Raw genomic sequence first — 17,419 nt, 5'->3', positions numbered from 1 at the left:
GTTGCCTGTGTTGGCACTGCTGTCATTCTTTAAAATGATATTTTGTCAAATAAACTCTGTGTTCTTACTGTTTGTGGGAGAATTCTGAGGTTCCCAATGATCTCAAATGCTGAGCAGTGAACAGAGCCTGAAAACATAATCAGGATCTGTTTCACTCTGTATTCATGGAATCTGATTATGACTCTTTATATATTTTTCTTTTACCCTCTCTACACAAAATGAAAGGATTCCATGATGAAAAGGGTGAAGAAAAGGTGACTTTATTTCAATTGAGCAGACAGACATGACAAACAAATGAAGACAGACCACGTAATCAAAAGGATATTGGGAGCCCGGCCAATGTTGCTCAGTGGTTGAGTGTAGACCTATGAACTAGGAGGTCACAGTTAGATTCCCGGTCAGGGCACATGTCTGGGTTGTGGGCTCAATCCTCAGAGCGGGATGTGCAGGAGGCAGCCGATCAATGATTCTCTCTCATCATTGATGTTTCTATCTCTCTCTCTCCCTTCCTCTCTGAAATCAATAAAAAAATTTATATATATATATAAAATATATATATATTTTAAAAGTATATTGGGAGAAGATAAATGGACTCTTTTTAATGATTCACAGCAACCTCATTTATCCCCTACCGTTACTAGAGAGAAAAATGTCATCAGATAACCAGTGGTCAGCAGATGAGGACGAAGGTCAATTTTCCCGGCTGATCAGGAAATCTAGAGACTCCCCCTTTGTGCCTGTAGGTAAGTACAAGCCTTGACTGGATGCTGAAAAACTGTTTGTAATCGTACAGTAATGCTTTGCCCAGTATCTTGGAGGATTGAAATGTTTTATGTAACTGATTTTTTTTTTCAGATAATTGAAGCTAACACCCTCTAAGCATAAGCTAAACTTTCAGAAGTTTCTAGTATATGGTGAATCCCCAATAATGGTTAGCTATTATTATTATGGAGCATCAGATTTTATTCTAATCCATCTTCATTAGAGGGTTAAATAAAATTATTAGGTCCCAGCCAATCTAAAGGGAATTAATTGAATGGACTTTAATTTTCTGTGATGACTCAGTAGCACACTGAGAGTCTACTGGGACTATGGCGATGGATAGGTCCCTCCGTCCTCTAAGAAACTCCAACTTTAAATTCTTGTGTCTGATGTTTACAGATTTTTTGTTTCTCCCACATTACTGGATACCATAAAAAACTTCTGCCTCTGATGTTCTCTGGCACTAGAAGCCAGATACCTAAACTTAGAAGAACTATGAGTCAATTCAGAGAAAGGAAGCTCTGAACGAAAGCCTGGGCTTACCTGTGCACCCGAGAGCATGAACTATGTGATATTCATGCTCAGCGACCCTTTTTCCTGGCTTCCTGATCTACTCCAGATGTTGAGGTTGATGGTGAAGTAGTCTCTAGATTAAAGAAGTGTTATTATAATTAGACCTGGAGTCTTGGCCTCTTTATCCTTTCCCAACACATATTTAGTATTTAGTATTTTTAGTGTGTTTAGTATTTTCAACAAATACTACATGTATGTAGGGTTAAAAAAAATCTAGGCCCCAATATTGTTTTTTTAAAATCGAAGCTTTCTCTTCTCTTTTGGATGCTTCAGCTGCCTTTAGCATTATTATTGTATACGGCAGCCATGCCTCTTTCCTTATAACTTTGGAAACCATTACAATAACCTATTTAAATTAGACTTACATAAGTTTGTGATTAATTCCATAAATCCTTCTAAGTAGGTATGTCATGTTTCCATTGTCACTGTAAATCTAGCAACTTCATGTGATTATTCACATATCAACAAGAATTAAAGTTTTACTTTATAGTAATATTGTGTTTAGAAGTTTCATTAATTTGAATGACTTGTAATAGCACCCATAACAAATCTAAGCAAATAAATTTATAGTGATTTATTTACCCTCCTTAGCATTTTTAACTAGAAAAACAATTCAAGACCTCAATGCCACCTGCACAGATCACTGTAATGAGCAGGATTGATCACTGTGAGTGCCGTAAATTAAATTATTTTCCAGACACATTTAAGGTGATTAAAGTAGAAAGATTAAAGTGTTTCCAGCTAAATTCAATTATATACAAATTACAGAGACACTCTATGGAAAACAGTAAAGGTTCTGACTTTAATCTCTAAAAGAAACAAAACCAATTTAAGTAAGAACAGAACCTTGATTTGATAAGGAAAAAGAACCAAGTTTTTGCTAGAAAAATAATGATAAAATTGGGGTATATATTATTGAGTAGTTTGTTTAGCTATTGTTATTTTAATAATATGTATTTCCTGCTATAGGATAGAGTGTCCAGTGCAAATAATTTACAAAACATTCTTTGTTATCTTCAACAACTTCCATCATTATAATCTATTTATATTGTTTAGAATGGTCCTAGATCTTAAGACCTGTACATATATTATGTGCATTTAAACTATGTTGATAGATTGTTTTTGCTTCTTTCACTTAACATTTCATATGTACATTTCTGTGTATTAGTACTTTCTATACTTACAATTTTTTTATAGCTCTGACAGATTTTCCTTTGTTTGAGCTATTTGGGCTGTTTTGTTTTCCTCAAATATAATGTAGCTACAAAATCTTTGTGTCAACTTCCTAAATTTTCTTTTGCTTATTTCCTTGGAGTATGTTCCCAAAGGTAGAATTTCCAGAGCAGGAAGCATGTTCAGTTTAATGTCACTTATTATATATTTCCAGAGTTCTTTCCAGAAAGATTTAGCCAAACTTACAGAGCTTTCATCATGGTACCATCTCTCAATGTGCCTACCATCATCATTTTATTAGTATTTGCTTTTTGCTGATTTTATATACTTGTCATTTTTATTTCAATTTATTTTTATATTTTACTTTTTATCTTTACTGTTAAGAATATTACAAATGTCCCCCTCCATCCCCCCATTTCTCCCCTCCACCCGGTTCCCGCCCCACCTGACCTTCACCACACTATTGTCTGTGTCCATGGGTTATGCATACATGCTCAACCACTGAGCCACACTGGCCCGGCAGAATAGCAAGCTTTGATTAACCAAATTCCTTGGTTAACCTCTGCCCATTCCCCACTCCCCTTCCCCCTGAAATTCATCAGTCTGTGCCATGCTTCCATGCCTCTGGACCTGTTTTGTTCGGCGCTTTATTTTGTTCAGTAGATTCCACATATGAGTGAGATCACGTGATATTTGTTTCTCTGACTGGCTTATTTTGCTTAGCATAATGCTCTCCAGGTCCCTCCATGCTGTCTCAATAGGTCAAAGATCCTTCTTTTTATAGCTGCATAGTATTCCATTGTGTAAATGTACCACGGCTTTTTTATCCACTCATCTACTGATGGGCACTTGGGCTGTTTCCAGATCTTAGCTATTGTGAATTGTGCTGCTATGAACATAGGGGGTACATATATTCTTTCTGATTGGTGTTTCAGGATTCTTAGGATATATTTCTAGAAGTGGGATCACTGGGTCAAACAGAAGTTCAATTTTTTATTTTTTAAGAAAATTCCATACTGGCTTGTGTCAACTTCCTAAATTTTCTTTTGCTTATTTCCTTGGAGTATGTTCCCAAAGGTAGAATTTGGGAACATACTCCAAGGAATTTTCCCAAAATCTCCATAATGGCTTCACCAGTCTGCATTCCCACCAGCAGTGTACTAGGGTTCAATTTTATTTATTGCTAATAAGCCTATAAAATATAAATGTTTTTATTTACTCTGATTCTTACTTCCATTTGTTAAGTGGATCCTAAAAGAATAAATATAACCTTGCTCACCTATGAAGATACACAGGTGCCAACACATTTCATCAAAACTTGCCTGGCCGGTGTGGCTCAGTGGTTGAGCATCTACCTACGAACAGAGGTGGTCACGGTTCGATTCCCAGTCAGGCTTGATCCCCAGTGTGGGGCATGCAGGAAGCAGCCAATCAATGATTCTCTCTCATCATTGATGTTTCTATCTCTCTCTCCCACTCCCTTCCTCTCTGAAATCAATTAAAAAATATTTTTTAAAAAAACTTTGCTATTCTGCATAAATATCAATTGCATTGCCCCGCTGGTGTGGCTCAGTGGTTGAGTGTCGACCTATGAACCAGGAACTTAGGGTTCAATTCCTGGCCAAGGGAATTGAAATAAAATATCAATTGAATTTTTATGTACTAACAATGGACACATGGAAACCAAACTTAAAAACATAATACCCTTTCTCAAAGTAGAAGAAATGACTTTTTAAAGCACATAATTTCTGAATTTGCAAAATTTTTTTTTAATAGTATCACATAGGCAAAGTGGTATTGGAAATGATTTTGTGAAATAAAGTCTACGTAGGAATATTTGAACAATGCCCAAAAAAACCCCCATAATACCATTTACAATCACTCCAAAGAAAATTGCTTAGGTGTCAGCTTAAGAAAATATGTACAGAATCTGTATGCTGAAAATTACAAAATGCTAATGAAAGAAATTACAGAAGACCTAAACTAATGTAGAGACTATTGTGTTCATGGATTAGAAGACTCAATATAAAGATGTCATTCTCCCCAAACTGATTTATAGGTTTAGTGTAATTCCTATCAAAATCCCAGAAAGTTTTAAGTTCTAGAATGGTTAAAATGATACTAAGGCATACAGCTACAGTAAACAAGATGGTGTGATATAGATGGAGGGATAAATGCATATATCAGCAGGATAAAGGAGAAAACTCAAAATATAGACCCACACTTTTATTCAAGTTTTCTTCATTCTTATGTTAAAATATTACATCTGTCCTTGTCATTTTAATTCTACCTTGCCATCTTTTGGATGTTATAAGTATGCTAGTCTATTTTCTTCTATTTTTTTGTTGTTGATATTTTTGTTTTATTTTTACATTTAATTCTAACCCATCCAGGATTTTTTTGTAGTGTCTGGTGTGAGATAGAAATCCAAGTTAGTTCTCTATACCAATAAATTGTACTCATTATGTTTATTAAATAATTATTCCTTTATCTGTTATTTGATTATTTTGAATTGTCGTGGCTCAAGTTATCACACTGGGTTTTTTTTGTTTGTTTGGTTGGTTGGATGGTTTTTTTTAATCACTGTGTTTTAAATTTCTTTCCAAGATCTTTCCTATTCAGTTGATCAGTTTTCTGTTTTGGAGCCAATTACATAGTACCTTCATTGCCACAGAAAAAATTTCACCCTTAACATTTGTAGAGAATGCAGAAATATTTGTAGGGATTTCTGGAGTTTTCTAGAATCACAGTTCTTCCTGGAATTACATACTTCCTGTACATCTCTCATTCACTTAATGTCTCAATTTTATAGAAGATTCAAATTTTATCACTTTACTCCATTTGCTCATTATTTGATAACAAGTAGAAAGGAATAAAGCCAAACACTCAAAAGCTATAAGATGTTTGGTAGGTGTACTTACTAAGGACTTGCCCAAATGTAAGCCTTGCAGCATGCACAATTTGAAATCATACCTCAGGAAAATTAGAAATTACTAAACAAATTACTACACTATATGGTTCTAGTTTTCCTGGGAAAAGGCTCAACTGCAAATATTAAATCCATGAGTTATGAGTCCATTTTAAAATCTGGTGAATCAGCCCTAGCTGGTTTGACTCAGTGGATAGAGCATCGGCCTGTAGGCTGAAGGGTACAGGGGTCAATTCCTATTAAGGACACATGCCCGGCTGGAGGGCTCAATCCCCAGTAGGGGGCGTGCAGGAGGCAGCCGATAGATGATTCTCTCTCATCATTGGTGTTTCTCTCTCTCTCTCCCTCTCCCTTCCTCTCTGAAATAAATAAAAATATTTTTTTAAAATAAAATAAAATCTGGTGAATCAAATCCAGCATGGTTTCTTGGCTATCTTGGCTGCTCATCCTCTAAGCACTAATCCTTTGGACAGTCCTTTATTCAACTCTCTAAGCTCATGCCAATCTGGCCTGCTACTTATATAACCCCTCCTTTTTTAATTCACAGGGATAGCAGGCTTTATGACTGTGGTGTCCTATGGTCTTTACAAGTTAAAGAACAGAAGAAATCAGAAAATGTCCATTCATCTTATTCACATGAGAGTTGCTGCCCAAGGATTTGTGGTAGGAGCGGTGACTCTAGGTAACCTGCTTAACTTGTAGCTTGTGTCCAGCTATCTGTGCGAGTATTTTTATTTATTTTATTCATTCCTAGTTGAAGATGAATATTGGGTCAAGATGGCATAACGGTGGAAGACTGGTAAGAAAAACAGTGCTTCACTTGGTTGAGGTTGCTGCCCCAATATAGGCTTACTTTCTTAAAATTGTAAACACTGAAAAAACACCGCCACAGTAGGCAGAAGGTACACACTTCCAGTTATAAAATAAGTAAGTCATGGAATGGAATGTACAGATTGGCGACTATAGCTAACAGCACTGTGTTGCATATCTGAAAGTTGCTAAGAGAGTAGATCTTAAAAGTTCTCATCACAGGGAAAATAAGTCTGTAACTGTGTATGGTGATGGATGTCAACTAGACTTACTGTGGTGATCATTTCACGATATATACAAATATCAAATCAGTATGTTGTACACCTGAAGTTAGTGTAATGTTGTATGGCAATTATACAACAATTTTTAAAAACCCAGTGGAGAGCTAGGTTATGGGCCCTGTTAGCCTCTATTACAAAAGCAGTAAACAGTTCATACCTACAACAGCTGAAGGCAGTAGTTATACACCTGCCTTTATTGCTCAGTTAAGAGCAGCAGTCATGGTTCCCAGCCGATTTGAACAACAGATATAATTACTAAAGTTTAACTGGGAAGAAAACATTTTTAGAGTCCACAAGTCTTAATATCCTTATTCTCCTTTTATTCCAAGTTTGAGCAACAGGAAATCTTTTTTATTAGTCTATAAATTCAGCGATACTTACACAGTCAAATCCAGAGAAATTATTTGGTTAATGCAGGTTATATCAACAGCTAAATCATATACTGTAGTTCTAAGAAAGAGTCCACTTTGGAACCAAAATTATCTTGATTTTTGGGGGTCTATATTCATGAGACCAAGGCACAATGTTCTTAGCTCCCCTCCAGGCTGTACAGAGTAGAATCAGCCTAAGAGTAAGTCTAGGACTATGGAGACAGGTGTGGGGCTTGCAAATAGGGAGTTAAATGGTAATTATCTTATTACTATGAACTGTGATAAGGGGAGTCTTGAACAAAGTACAAAAAGAAACTTTACAAAGTTATAGTCCTCGTTTTGTCCTTCTGCAAATATTTACTAGGCATTTTCTATTTGCAAGGCGCGGAGCTGGTCTATAGATGTGGGGGTCGGGCTTGGTCCCTACCCTCACATACTGTTCGTCTCCTCAGGGAAAGAGACCAAGAACAGGAGAAGAAAATACAAAGTCATAGGTGCTATGGCGGAGGTAACACAGGTGCTTTGGGAGCACAGGCACAAAGGAGGGGCATTTGACTGGCGCTGAGAGTCCAAGAGGCTTCTCTAAGGATGTAAACTGTATAATGAGCCAAGAAATGGAGGAATTCACTAGGCAGAGAAGGAGATGAATTCACTAGGCAGAGGAAAAAGCAATGGCACTGGAACGTAGGGCTGGGTGTGTAGGCGAATCAGTGTTTGATGAGAGAAGCAGAATGACTAGTAGTAATATATAATAAGGGACTTACAGGGATTTGGACTGACTATATAATTGTGAAGCTCTTGCTTATGTATCAGGAGCTGGGCCACAAGATGAGCAAAAACATGCTGTGGCAGTGCCTTCCAAGCAGAAAGAGACTGTGGCTGCTGCTCAGAACCTCCTGTAAATGCCTCGGGGGCAACAGGGCATGAAAGGAAAGCAATTCTTTCCTGGAAGTCATGCAGCCTTCAGGCCTCTCACAGGACCAGGAGCTAGGAATTAAAAGCCCTGGGCCCACCATTTTGTTTTCCCACGTTGTCCGGCACACTTAGAAGTAACCAACTGTATTATACTCCCGCTTCCACCAAGTGCTGTATGGAAGTAAACACTTGATCAGCAAACGCCATGCTTTTTATAGGCATCTGATTAAGGAAGGGTATCTACAGGCGATAATTTCACAAAATCTTCTGCTAATGCATGCTAGCATCCCCTTTATCGCTGTAAGAAATGGCCATTAATACCTGTAAGTCTACTCAGACCAGAGAACCAATTCCAGATAACCTGGAACCAACACAAAGAACTATCCTCATGGTTATGTCTCTCTGGAAGCTTCTGGTACCAAATTCTGTTTCAATCAAGGTTCAGTCAGAGAAGGAAAACTATTAGAGATAATATATAAAAAGGGATTTATTGTAGAGATATGATCTTAAGCAAATTTGGGAGCATGGACTGTTTAAAATCCATGTTAGGCTTGTTGCTTGTGTTTCTGATGCTGGGGCCTGAGGTTACCAAGGCAGTGGTTGGGAAGGCAAAATAAACTAGAATCTGTAAGGATGAACTGGAGCCCGCCAAGGCAGAGGGGAACTCGAGTCCGTCTCTTACTGACTCCAGCCCTAATCCCGGTGTGAGCTGTGGGAGAAGCAGCACCTCTCTCAGAGAGCTCATCCACCCCTGGCCTAGGGGCCGGATAAGCCGGGAGGAGATCCAGGTGAGCTGAAGGCACCGTGGGCCTGCTGCCCAACAACAGCGAGGTGAGCCAGCGGACAAGCAACTGCACCTGGTGCCCTGCACCGAGCCCTCCAAGCGTAAACCGGACATGGCAGCTGCTGCTTCAGCGTTCACCTTCATGCCTCAAGGTCGCGTGAGCCAAACTAACCCACAACTATGCAGGGAAGGGAACTCTGGAAAATATAGCGAAAGCTTAGTTCAATCTATATAAAACAAACCCCCAACAGATTTTTATGGTTGTGAGACGAGGAGTAACACGATGAAGCGAGCCAGTAAGGAGTTTAAACACAGCGGAGTATCTTGGACAGAAAGATGCCTGCGTTATAGAAAGATCAGAAACAGGCAATATGGAACTGTTTGTTTAGGGCCACTAGATAAAGACAAGGAAGGAAACCCTATCATAGACCTCAGAACAGTGGCTACCGGTAGAAAAGAGGACAATATGGCTGGAAAGGGAGACCTGGAAGGCTTCTAGGATGCCTGCAATATTCTATTTCTTGACCCATAATTATAGGTGTTCACTCTACAACTACTTGTTAATCTGGTCACTTAAGCTGTATATACTGCTTTCTGTGTTTGTATATTTCAACATGAAAAAAATGTTGAGGAAAATGATTAGAGATGATTTGCAACGGACCGGAGGAAGAAAGACAGTGAAGTCGGATGATGAGTTGGATCTGAATTAAGTGCAGTGGAAATAGGAGATGGCTTCTAGAAATACTGAGGACTCGGCAACAAAGTGATTGGAAAAAGAAAGGGAAAGAGGAATCAAAGATGATCCTAGGTTTCTGGATTGAGCAACTAGAAGTAAGGGTTGCCTTTCATTAATATAAAGAGCAAAGAAGGAACCAGTTTGGTGGGAGGATGAGTGCATATTGGACAACACAATAACAACACCTAATGATTGCTAATGATGTGCAAGCCACTCTGCTTTATATATTGTTCTCTCATTAATACCTACTTTGACACCACCTGGTATGCTGCAATACAATTCAATACTGATGCTCACCACCTGGAACTCAGATCAGATGCCAGAGGTGTAAGGGCTAGTTCCCAAAAATACTGCCCTTACTTCAGACACCAGCCTTTGGGGGTCCCCAGGGCATCTGCACTTCTGATAAACTGGCTACAAATTCAGGGGTCCCCAAGACTCCCTCAGGTTTATTTTACTAAAACAACTTACAGAATTCAGGAAAACAATATACAGACAGTCCTCAGGTTATGTCGAACTTGACATACGTCGTTTTTTGGTTACATCACCATCTCCCATTTATTTATTAAAAAAAAAAAGAGTTCCGTCATTTTGACATATGTACATATGTGCTTTATGTTTTTAATTATTTATTTATCACAAGTAAAGGTCAGGAATTGTTATCTTTCTTTCAAACTTTTTTTACTGTTTCACTTCATTACTGCTGTGTATGTGCTCCATGTGAGTGACGTAGGTGCTTCTGTAGGTGGGCTCTGACTTACGGTGAAAATGGCGTTATGGAGGCAAGAACATACAATGGAACCAAGATAGTCTCTTCAATAAATGGTGTTGGGAAAACTGGACAGATATATGCAAGAAAATGAAACTAGACCACCAACTTACACCATACACAAAAATGAACTCAAGATGGATAAAGGACTTAAATGTACGACAGGAAACCATAAAAATTCTAGAAGAATCCAAAGGCAACAAAATCTCAGACATATGCCGAAGCAATTTCTTCACTGATACAGCTCCTAGGGCACTTGAAACTAAAGAGAAAATGAACAAATGGGACTACATCAAAATAAAAAGCTTCTGCACAGCAAAAGAAACCATCAACAAAACAACGAGAAAACCCACTGTGTGGGAAAACATATTTGCCAATGTCATATCTGATAAGGGCCTAATCTCCAAAATCTATAGGGAACTCATACAACTTAACAAAAGGAAGATAAACAATCCAATCAAAAAATGGGCAAAGGACCTAAATAGACACCTTTCAAAAGAGGACATTCAGAAAGCCAAGAGACATATGAAAACATGCTCAAAGTCACTAATCATCCGAGAGATGCAAATCAAAACAACAATGAGGTACCATCTCACACCTGTCAGACTGGCTATCATCAACAAATCAACAAACGACAAGTGCTGGAGAGGATGTGGAGAAAAAGGAACACTTGTGCACTGCTGGTGGGAATGCAGACTGGTGCAGCCACTATGGAAGACAGTATGGAGTTTCCTTAAAAAACTGAAAATGGAACTCCCATTTGACCCTGTGATCCCACTTCTAGGAATATATCCCAAGAAACCAGAAACACCAATCAGAAAAGATATATGCACCCCTATGTTCATAGCAGCACAATTCACCATAACTAAGATCTGGAAACAGCCTAAGTGTCCATCAGTAGATGAATGGATTAGAAAACTGTGGTACATCTACACGATGGAATACTATGCTGCTCTAAAAAGGAAGGAACTCTTACCATTTGCAACGTCATGGATGGAACTGGAGAGCATTATGCTAAGTGAAATAAGCCAGTCAATGAAGGAAACATACCACATGATCTCACTCATTCATGGATAATAGAGACCATTATAAACTTTTGAACAATAATAGATACAGAGGCAGAGCTGCCTCAAACAGATTGTCAAACTGCAGCGGGAAGGCCGGGGAGGGTTGGGGGGCAGGAGGTAGGGGGGTAAGAGATCAACTAAAGGACTTGTATGCATGCATATAAGCATAACCAGTGGCCATAAGACATTGGGGGATAGGGGAGGCTAGGGGACTGTCTAGGGCGGGGGGATAAAATGGACACATATGTAATACCCTTTGTAATACTTTAAGCAATAAAAAAAAAAAAAGAAAGAAAATGGCGTTATGTTGTGCTGTAGGAACGGATCTCCTTACAATTGTAGTTTCACTATAAAGTATACAAATCAGGACCAGCCAATAGGAAAGGTGTGGGAGGATCAAAAGCTCAAAGCTTCTGTGCTCTCTCCCTGTGGGATCAGGGCTTGTCACACTCCCAGAGTATCAATGTGTTTATCAATCAAGGAACTCCACTGAACTTCAGTGTGAAGAGCTTTTATTGGGGGCTTCATTATATAGGTACTAGAGGCCCAACGCATAAAATTCATGCAAGGGGCTCAGCCCTCACAGCACCAGCTTCGTCCAGAAGGTCATCCAGATGGTCGTTCTGCTGTTCGGTAAATTAGCATATTAGCTCTTTATTATATAGGATGGTTGATTGAATTGCTGGCTCAATCTCCAGTCCTATTCCCCTCCTTGGTGGTCTAAGAACCCTGTGGTCACATGGTTGGTCTGATTAGCCACACCTTGAAGCTATCTAGGCGCCCACCGTGAGTCACTTATTTAGCATAAATTAAAGTATGCTCCAAAGGGCTCATGAATAACGAGGCAATCCTACTACTTGGGAAATTCCAAGGATTTTAGATTTATACCAGGAATTCTGAACAAAGACCAGTCTTTATTAAACAATACTCTTTGAGGTAGGTACTGTTATTATTCCATTTTACAGATAAGGAAACTGAGGTTTAGAGAGAATAAGTTACTTGTTTACAATCACATGGGAAATATACTCCAGAGCCTGAACTCTTTTTTTTTTTTTAATATATTTTATTGATTTTTCACAGAGAGGAAGGAAGAGGGATAGAGAGTCAGAAACATCGATGAGAGAGAAACATCGACCAGCTGCCTCCTGCACACCCCCCACTGGGGATGTGCCCGCAACCAAGGTACATGCCCCTGACCAGAATCGAACCCGGGACCCTTCAGTCCTCAGGCGGACGCTCCATCCACTGAGCCAAACCGGCTAGGGCAGAGCCTGAACTCTTAATTTTATATTATAGTGACTGAGATGCCTATGACAGGTGTTTCCAAATTAGAGTACTCATACCCTATGAGATATATAAGGAGATCCATGGGGATATGGGAAGAAAATATTTTTATCTTAAAAATAAAAACTTTACCAATATATAGGCTGACCATGGGACATTTACTAGTATACTGTTTATAAACAAATGTGCATCTTGAAGGGCATGCTCAACTCTTTACTTATGCACAATTTAAGTTTGGAGACCACTTTCCAATGAAATGTAGAAATAGCACATATGGTACATTGAATATACATGGGATCTCATACTCAGAAGAGAAATCTAACTTGCTTACCAGTGAAGCAACAGGTGTGAAAAGAGTTGAGCTCAGAACTGCAGGGAACACCAACATTTAAGAGGTAGGCAAGAGGTAAGAATTCTGTGTCTAAAAAGCTCAGGGAACAAACAGGGAGAGAATGCCATGTAATGATGGAGGCAGAGATTGGAGTGCATATCAACAAGCCACGGAGCACAGCCACTGTCAGAAGCCAGGAGAGGCGTGGAGTAGATTCTCCCTCGTGTCCTTCAGAAAGTAACAAGTCTGCTGATACCCTGACTTCAGACTGCCAGTCTCCAGAATCGTGAGACAACATATTTCTGTTGTTTTAAGCCAGAGAGAGAGAGAGAGAGAGAAAAATTAGAAGAAGCAGCAGCACAGGGAAATGAAATAAGTCTTATAATTCTCTCTGAATCTGAGAATGTTATTTCCATCAATACCACAATAATTCACGTTAAAAATCTTGAGTTCTATGCATCTACTAGAGGCCCAGTGCACAAATTCATGCACGGGTTGGATCTGGCCAGCCTGGCCCCAATCAGGGCGGATCGGGGCTGGGCCTGTCGGGAGGAGGAGATGGCAGGAGGTTGGCCAGCAGGCCCACCCTGATCCGGGCCCAATCAGGGCCAGGCCAGCTTGGGGAAGGGACCGAGGGTGATTGGACGGTGGGCCGGCCATGGGGAGGGACTGTGGGCAGTGTGTTGGCCAGCCCCACCCTCAAATGAGATGGGGGTGCCGATTGGGGGCCAGCAGCCCGAGGGAGGGGCCATAGGTGGTTGGCCAGTTGGCCCTGCCTCTGATTGGGTGGGGGGAGGCTGATCTGGGGTGGGGCTGGGTGGGGGAGGGGCTGCAGGAGATTGGCTGGATGGCCCCGCCCCCTATTGGGGTGGGGGGTGCAATCAGGGGTGGGGCGGCCAGGGGGAGGAGCTGCAGGAGGTTGGCTGCCCAGTCCCACCCACTATTGGGGTGGGGGGGTGTGATCAGGGAGAGGCCAGCCAGGGGGAGGGGCTGCGGGCCTATCGTGGTGGGGCTGGCTGATGGGGAGGAAGAAAGGGGGCGTTTGGCCAGCCGCCCCAATCAGGGGCAGGCCGGCAGCGGGGAAGGGCTGTGAGGTTGGCCGGCCAGCCCCACCTCCTGATCGGGCCAGTTCGCTGGCCACAGTGGGCGTCATAGCGACCGGTTGTTATGGTCATTATGGCCGTTACAGTCGCTGGCTTTTTATATATAGAGATGAAAGCTATCATACTATTTCTTTAGAAAACTGTGCAGACATCTGCCTCACCTAGCTATCATGTTGAGATAAGAACAACTAACCTCCTGACCCTTTATCTTCTGTGCACTCTTTAAAGGTATTAACAAGCAGGGTCAGAAAGAAAGGGGAAGGAAACTGCAGCAAAGGAATTAGTTCAGACAATCTACGAGATAGGTGATGCCTTGATATTGCTATGGACAAGAGGGGGGATGAGTTGTAGTTTAAATCTGACTCCTTAACTTGCTTTGGGTATAAACATCTGCTGACATCGCTGGAATTCACTGGAGTATCTCCTCTGTTCCTCACCCTTTTCCTACTTCAGCCTTTCCGCATCACCCGAGGACCTCATACTATGGGAGATACACACCTATCTCATCTGCTTCCAGGGGTGGGCAAACTTTTTGACTCGAGGGCCACAATGGGCTCTTAAACTGGACCGGAGGGCCGGAACAAAAGCATGGATGGAGTGTTTGTGTGAACTAATATAAATTCAAAGTAAACATCCTTACATAAAAGGGTACGGTCTTTTTTTTTTAGTTTTATTCATTTCAAACGGGCCGGATCCGGCCCGCAGGCCGTAGTTTGCCCACGGCTGGCTTAAACTCATAGCTAGTTCACCCATTAGACTGTAAATCCCTAGAAGCAGAGATTAGATTTATTCACCTTTGTTTTCCTTGGGATACTGAGCAGACACTGAATAGATGTTTGCTAAATTGAGGTGCCCATTATTTTTAATTTTAATACCTAGCCAGATATTTTCACTTTCACCAATATTTTAAAATTCAAACTTTAGGATGGCATAACATCCTAAATTCAGACTTATACTAATCTCAAATAGCTCTTAGTTGTGTGTGTGTGTGTGCGTGTGCGTGTGTGTTTTCTGGAGCTTCTTGTATAATCCAAGCCAAAACTTTATAAGATGGAAAGTGTTGTTTGTTGATTTGTTTGTTTTAAATTGTGGGCTAGCTTTGAAAAAATGCAGGTGGGAGAAATTCAGTGTTTGTTCCCATGGATGCTCTATTGATATACATCTTTTTGTTTCTAGGTGTTCTCTATTCTATGTATAAGGATTACATTAGACCTCGATTCTTCAATGTGTCCAAAAAATGAAGCTGCATACAAAAAAATACAAGAAGCCTTCTGAAAACTATTATGAGGAATGAATTTTCAATATGTAGCAAATTGTACTGCAGAAGTATTAGAGTTTTCACAGCCTGGTATAGTAAGTCTCAATTGTTTAAGAAGTCGACTTCCAAAGCAATAATCATAGTCAACGCAAAAATATCCTTGATGATGTCTTTCAGAACCTAGAGCATGATTTTCTGATTTAAATTTTTTTATTCTGTTGTTAGTGACAGAAGATAATCTATCTTATGACAAACCAACCTTAAAAGTAGGAGTTAGCTATACATAGTGGCTACAGAAATTTTCTATATCCATATCAAATGTGACAATCTATACATTGCTTAATTCTCCCCAAATAATTAAGGCTTTCATAAACTCACTTTTAGAATGGGCAACAATTACATCAGAAGAGAATGGTCATGTTATTTAAATTTGGTTCACCACTGTGCACCTCACCCTTATATAGAAACTTCACTATTCTACCACAAACATAAATGTTTAACATGTATATATCTGTGTACTCATTTTTATATTTCTTGAAAGTATTTCTAAGAGTATGAAGGTAAATTGCTAAAAAAAAAAAAAATAAGTCCCTTTTCCCCCAGATGGTAATATTGTGGGGGTGAAAGGATTTAGTCCAGACATGCTATTGCTAATCTCGTATGACACTGTAGAAAACACAAAAAACCAAAGTAGACATTACATTTTAAATAGTCTCTGGCCTCAAAGTCCTCTGTAACTGCCTTAGGGTTCTAAAAAGATTTATTAGACGGTGTTGAACTCATAACTGTCATGACTCAGATTTACTCCCTTAAGACTCCAAGCCTGGAAGAGAAAAGAAACAGTCTGACCGGCATGGTTCAGTGGTTGAGTGTTGATCTATGAACCAGATGATCTCGATTCGATTCCTGGTCAGGGCATGGTCAGGGCACAGAGTCCACAGCCCAGGTTGTGGGCTCGATCCCCAGTGGGGGGTCATGAGGGAGGTAGCCAATCAATGATTCTCTCTCACCAATGATGTTTTTATCTCTCTCTCTCTTTCCCTCCCTCTCTTAAAACCAATAAAAATATATTTTTTTAAAAAAAGAGATTCACTGAAATAAAATCAAGAATGCACTGTAAGCCCAGCCGGCATTGCTTAGTGGTTGAGCATCACCTATGAACCAGGAGGTCATGGTTGGATTCCCGGTCAAGGGCACATGCCAGAATTGCAGGCTTGATCTCCAGTAGGGGGCATGCAGGAGGCAGCTGATCAATGATTCTCTCTCATCATTGATGTTTCTCTCTCTCTTTCTCTCCCTCTTCCTTCTTCCTTGAAATCAATAAAAACATATTTTGTTAAAGGCCCTCGCTGGTTTGGTAGTGGATAGAGCATCAACCTCCGGACTGAAGGGTCTCAGGTTCGATTCTGGTAAAGGGCACATGCCCAGGTTGTGGGCTCGATCCCCAATAGGAGGCAAGCATGAGGCAGCCAATTAATGATTCTCTCATCATTGATATTTCTATCTCTCTCCCTCTCCCTTCCTCTCTGAAATCAATACAAATATATTTAAAAACAGAAAAACAGAATGTAAGACATTCTTTGTAGTGATTTCCTCTTCCTTGCTGTTTCCTGTACTGGAGGGTTATTTTGACAGGAAGGTGAAGTCTAGTATTTGAGGAAGTGAAATGTAGAGATATCTGAAAATATGTCTGCATTCTAGGTATTAGCCCACTGTTCTGTGTATTATATACACTTTTCTCCATTGGCACAAGTAATTATTTTAAAAGTTGTCATTTGTATCTATCATGAAGCTCTTTTAGTGCCATCAACAAATACACATTTTGGTCAACACTGTCCTCATTGGAAAACAGGCAAGGAAAGAATTCAACTACTTTATTCCATTGAAGAAAATATTCCAGCAACTACATCTAATATGTTCCATGAAGGTCAGGAAATTTGAAGATAGCTGGCACAGAATGCCATGCTGCAAAGACCCTCTGTTAAGAAAGGTTACTCTTCATGTTGATTGCACAATGAAAAGATAAGCCTACTGGAAAGATTCCAGTCTCTCAATAAATACTCAGCATTAAAAATAGATTAGCTCAGCGGGCATGGCTCAGTGGTTGAGCGACCTATGAACCAGGAGGTCATGGTTTGATTCCCAGTCCAGGCACATGCCTGGGTTGTGGGCTCGATCCCCAGTGGGGGGTGTGCAGGAGGCAGCCAATCAATGATTCTCTCTCATCATTGATGTTTCTATCTCTTTCTCCCTCTCCCTTCCTCTCTGAAATT

At 40.2% G+C, this 17,419-nt stretch overlaps 1 protein-coding gene across 1 annotated transcript; it reads left to right on the top strand.

The window, feature by feature from the left end:
- Window positions 1-601: 601 nt before the first annotated feature.
- HIGD1C (HIG1 hypoxia inducible domain family member 1C) lies at window positions 602-15,129 on the top strand (the record flags this gene model as incomplete). The annotated part of the gene is made up of 3 exons (XM_081082630.1): window positions 602-743; window positions 5,985-6,119; window positions 15,065-15,129. The coding sequence occupies 3 exons, from the start codon at window positions 602-604 to the stop codon at window positions 15,127-15,129; spliced, it is 342 nt and encodes a 113-aa protein (XP_080938756.1).
- Between the last annotated feature and the right edge of the window lie 2,290 nt (window positions 15,130-17,419).

The sequence above is a fragment of the Myotis nattereri genome (genome assembly GCF_964212035.1).
Source record: "Myotis nattereri genome assembly, chromosome: 2".
NCBI lineage: Eukaryota > Metazoa > Chordata > Mammalia > Chiroptera > Vespertilionidae > Myotis > Myotis nattereri.
Note: the sequence above shows the minus strand (reverse complement) of the source record. Positions and strands in the feature narration are given on the sequence as shown.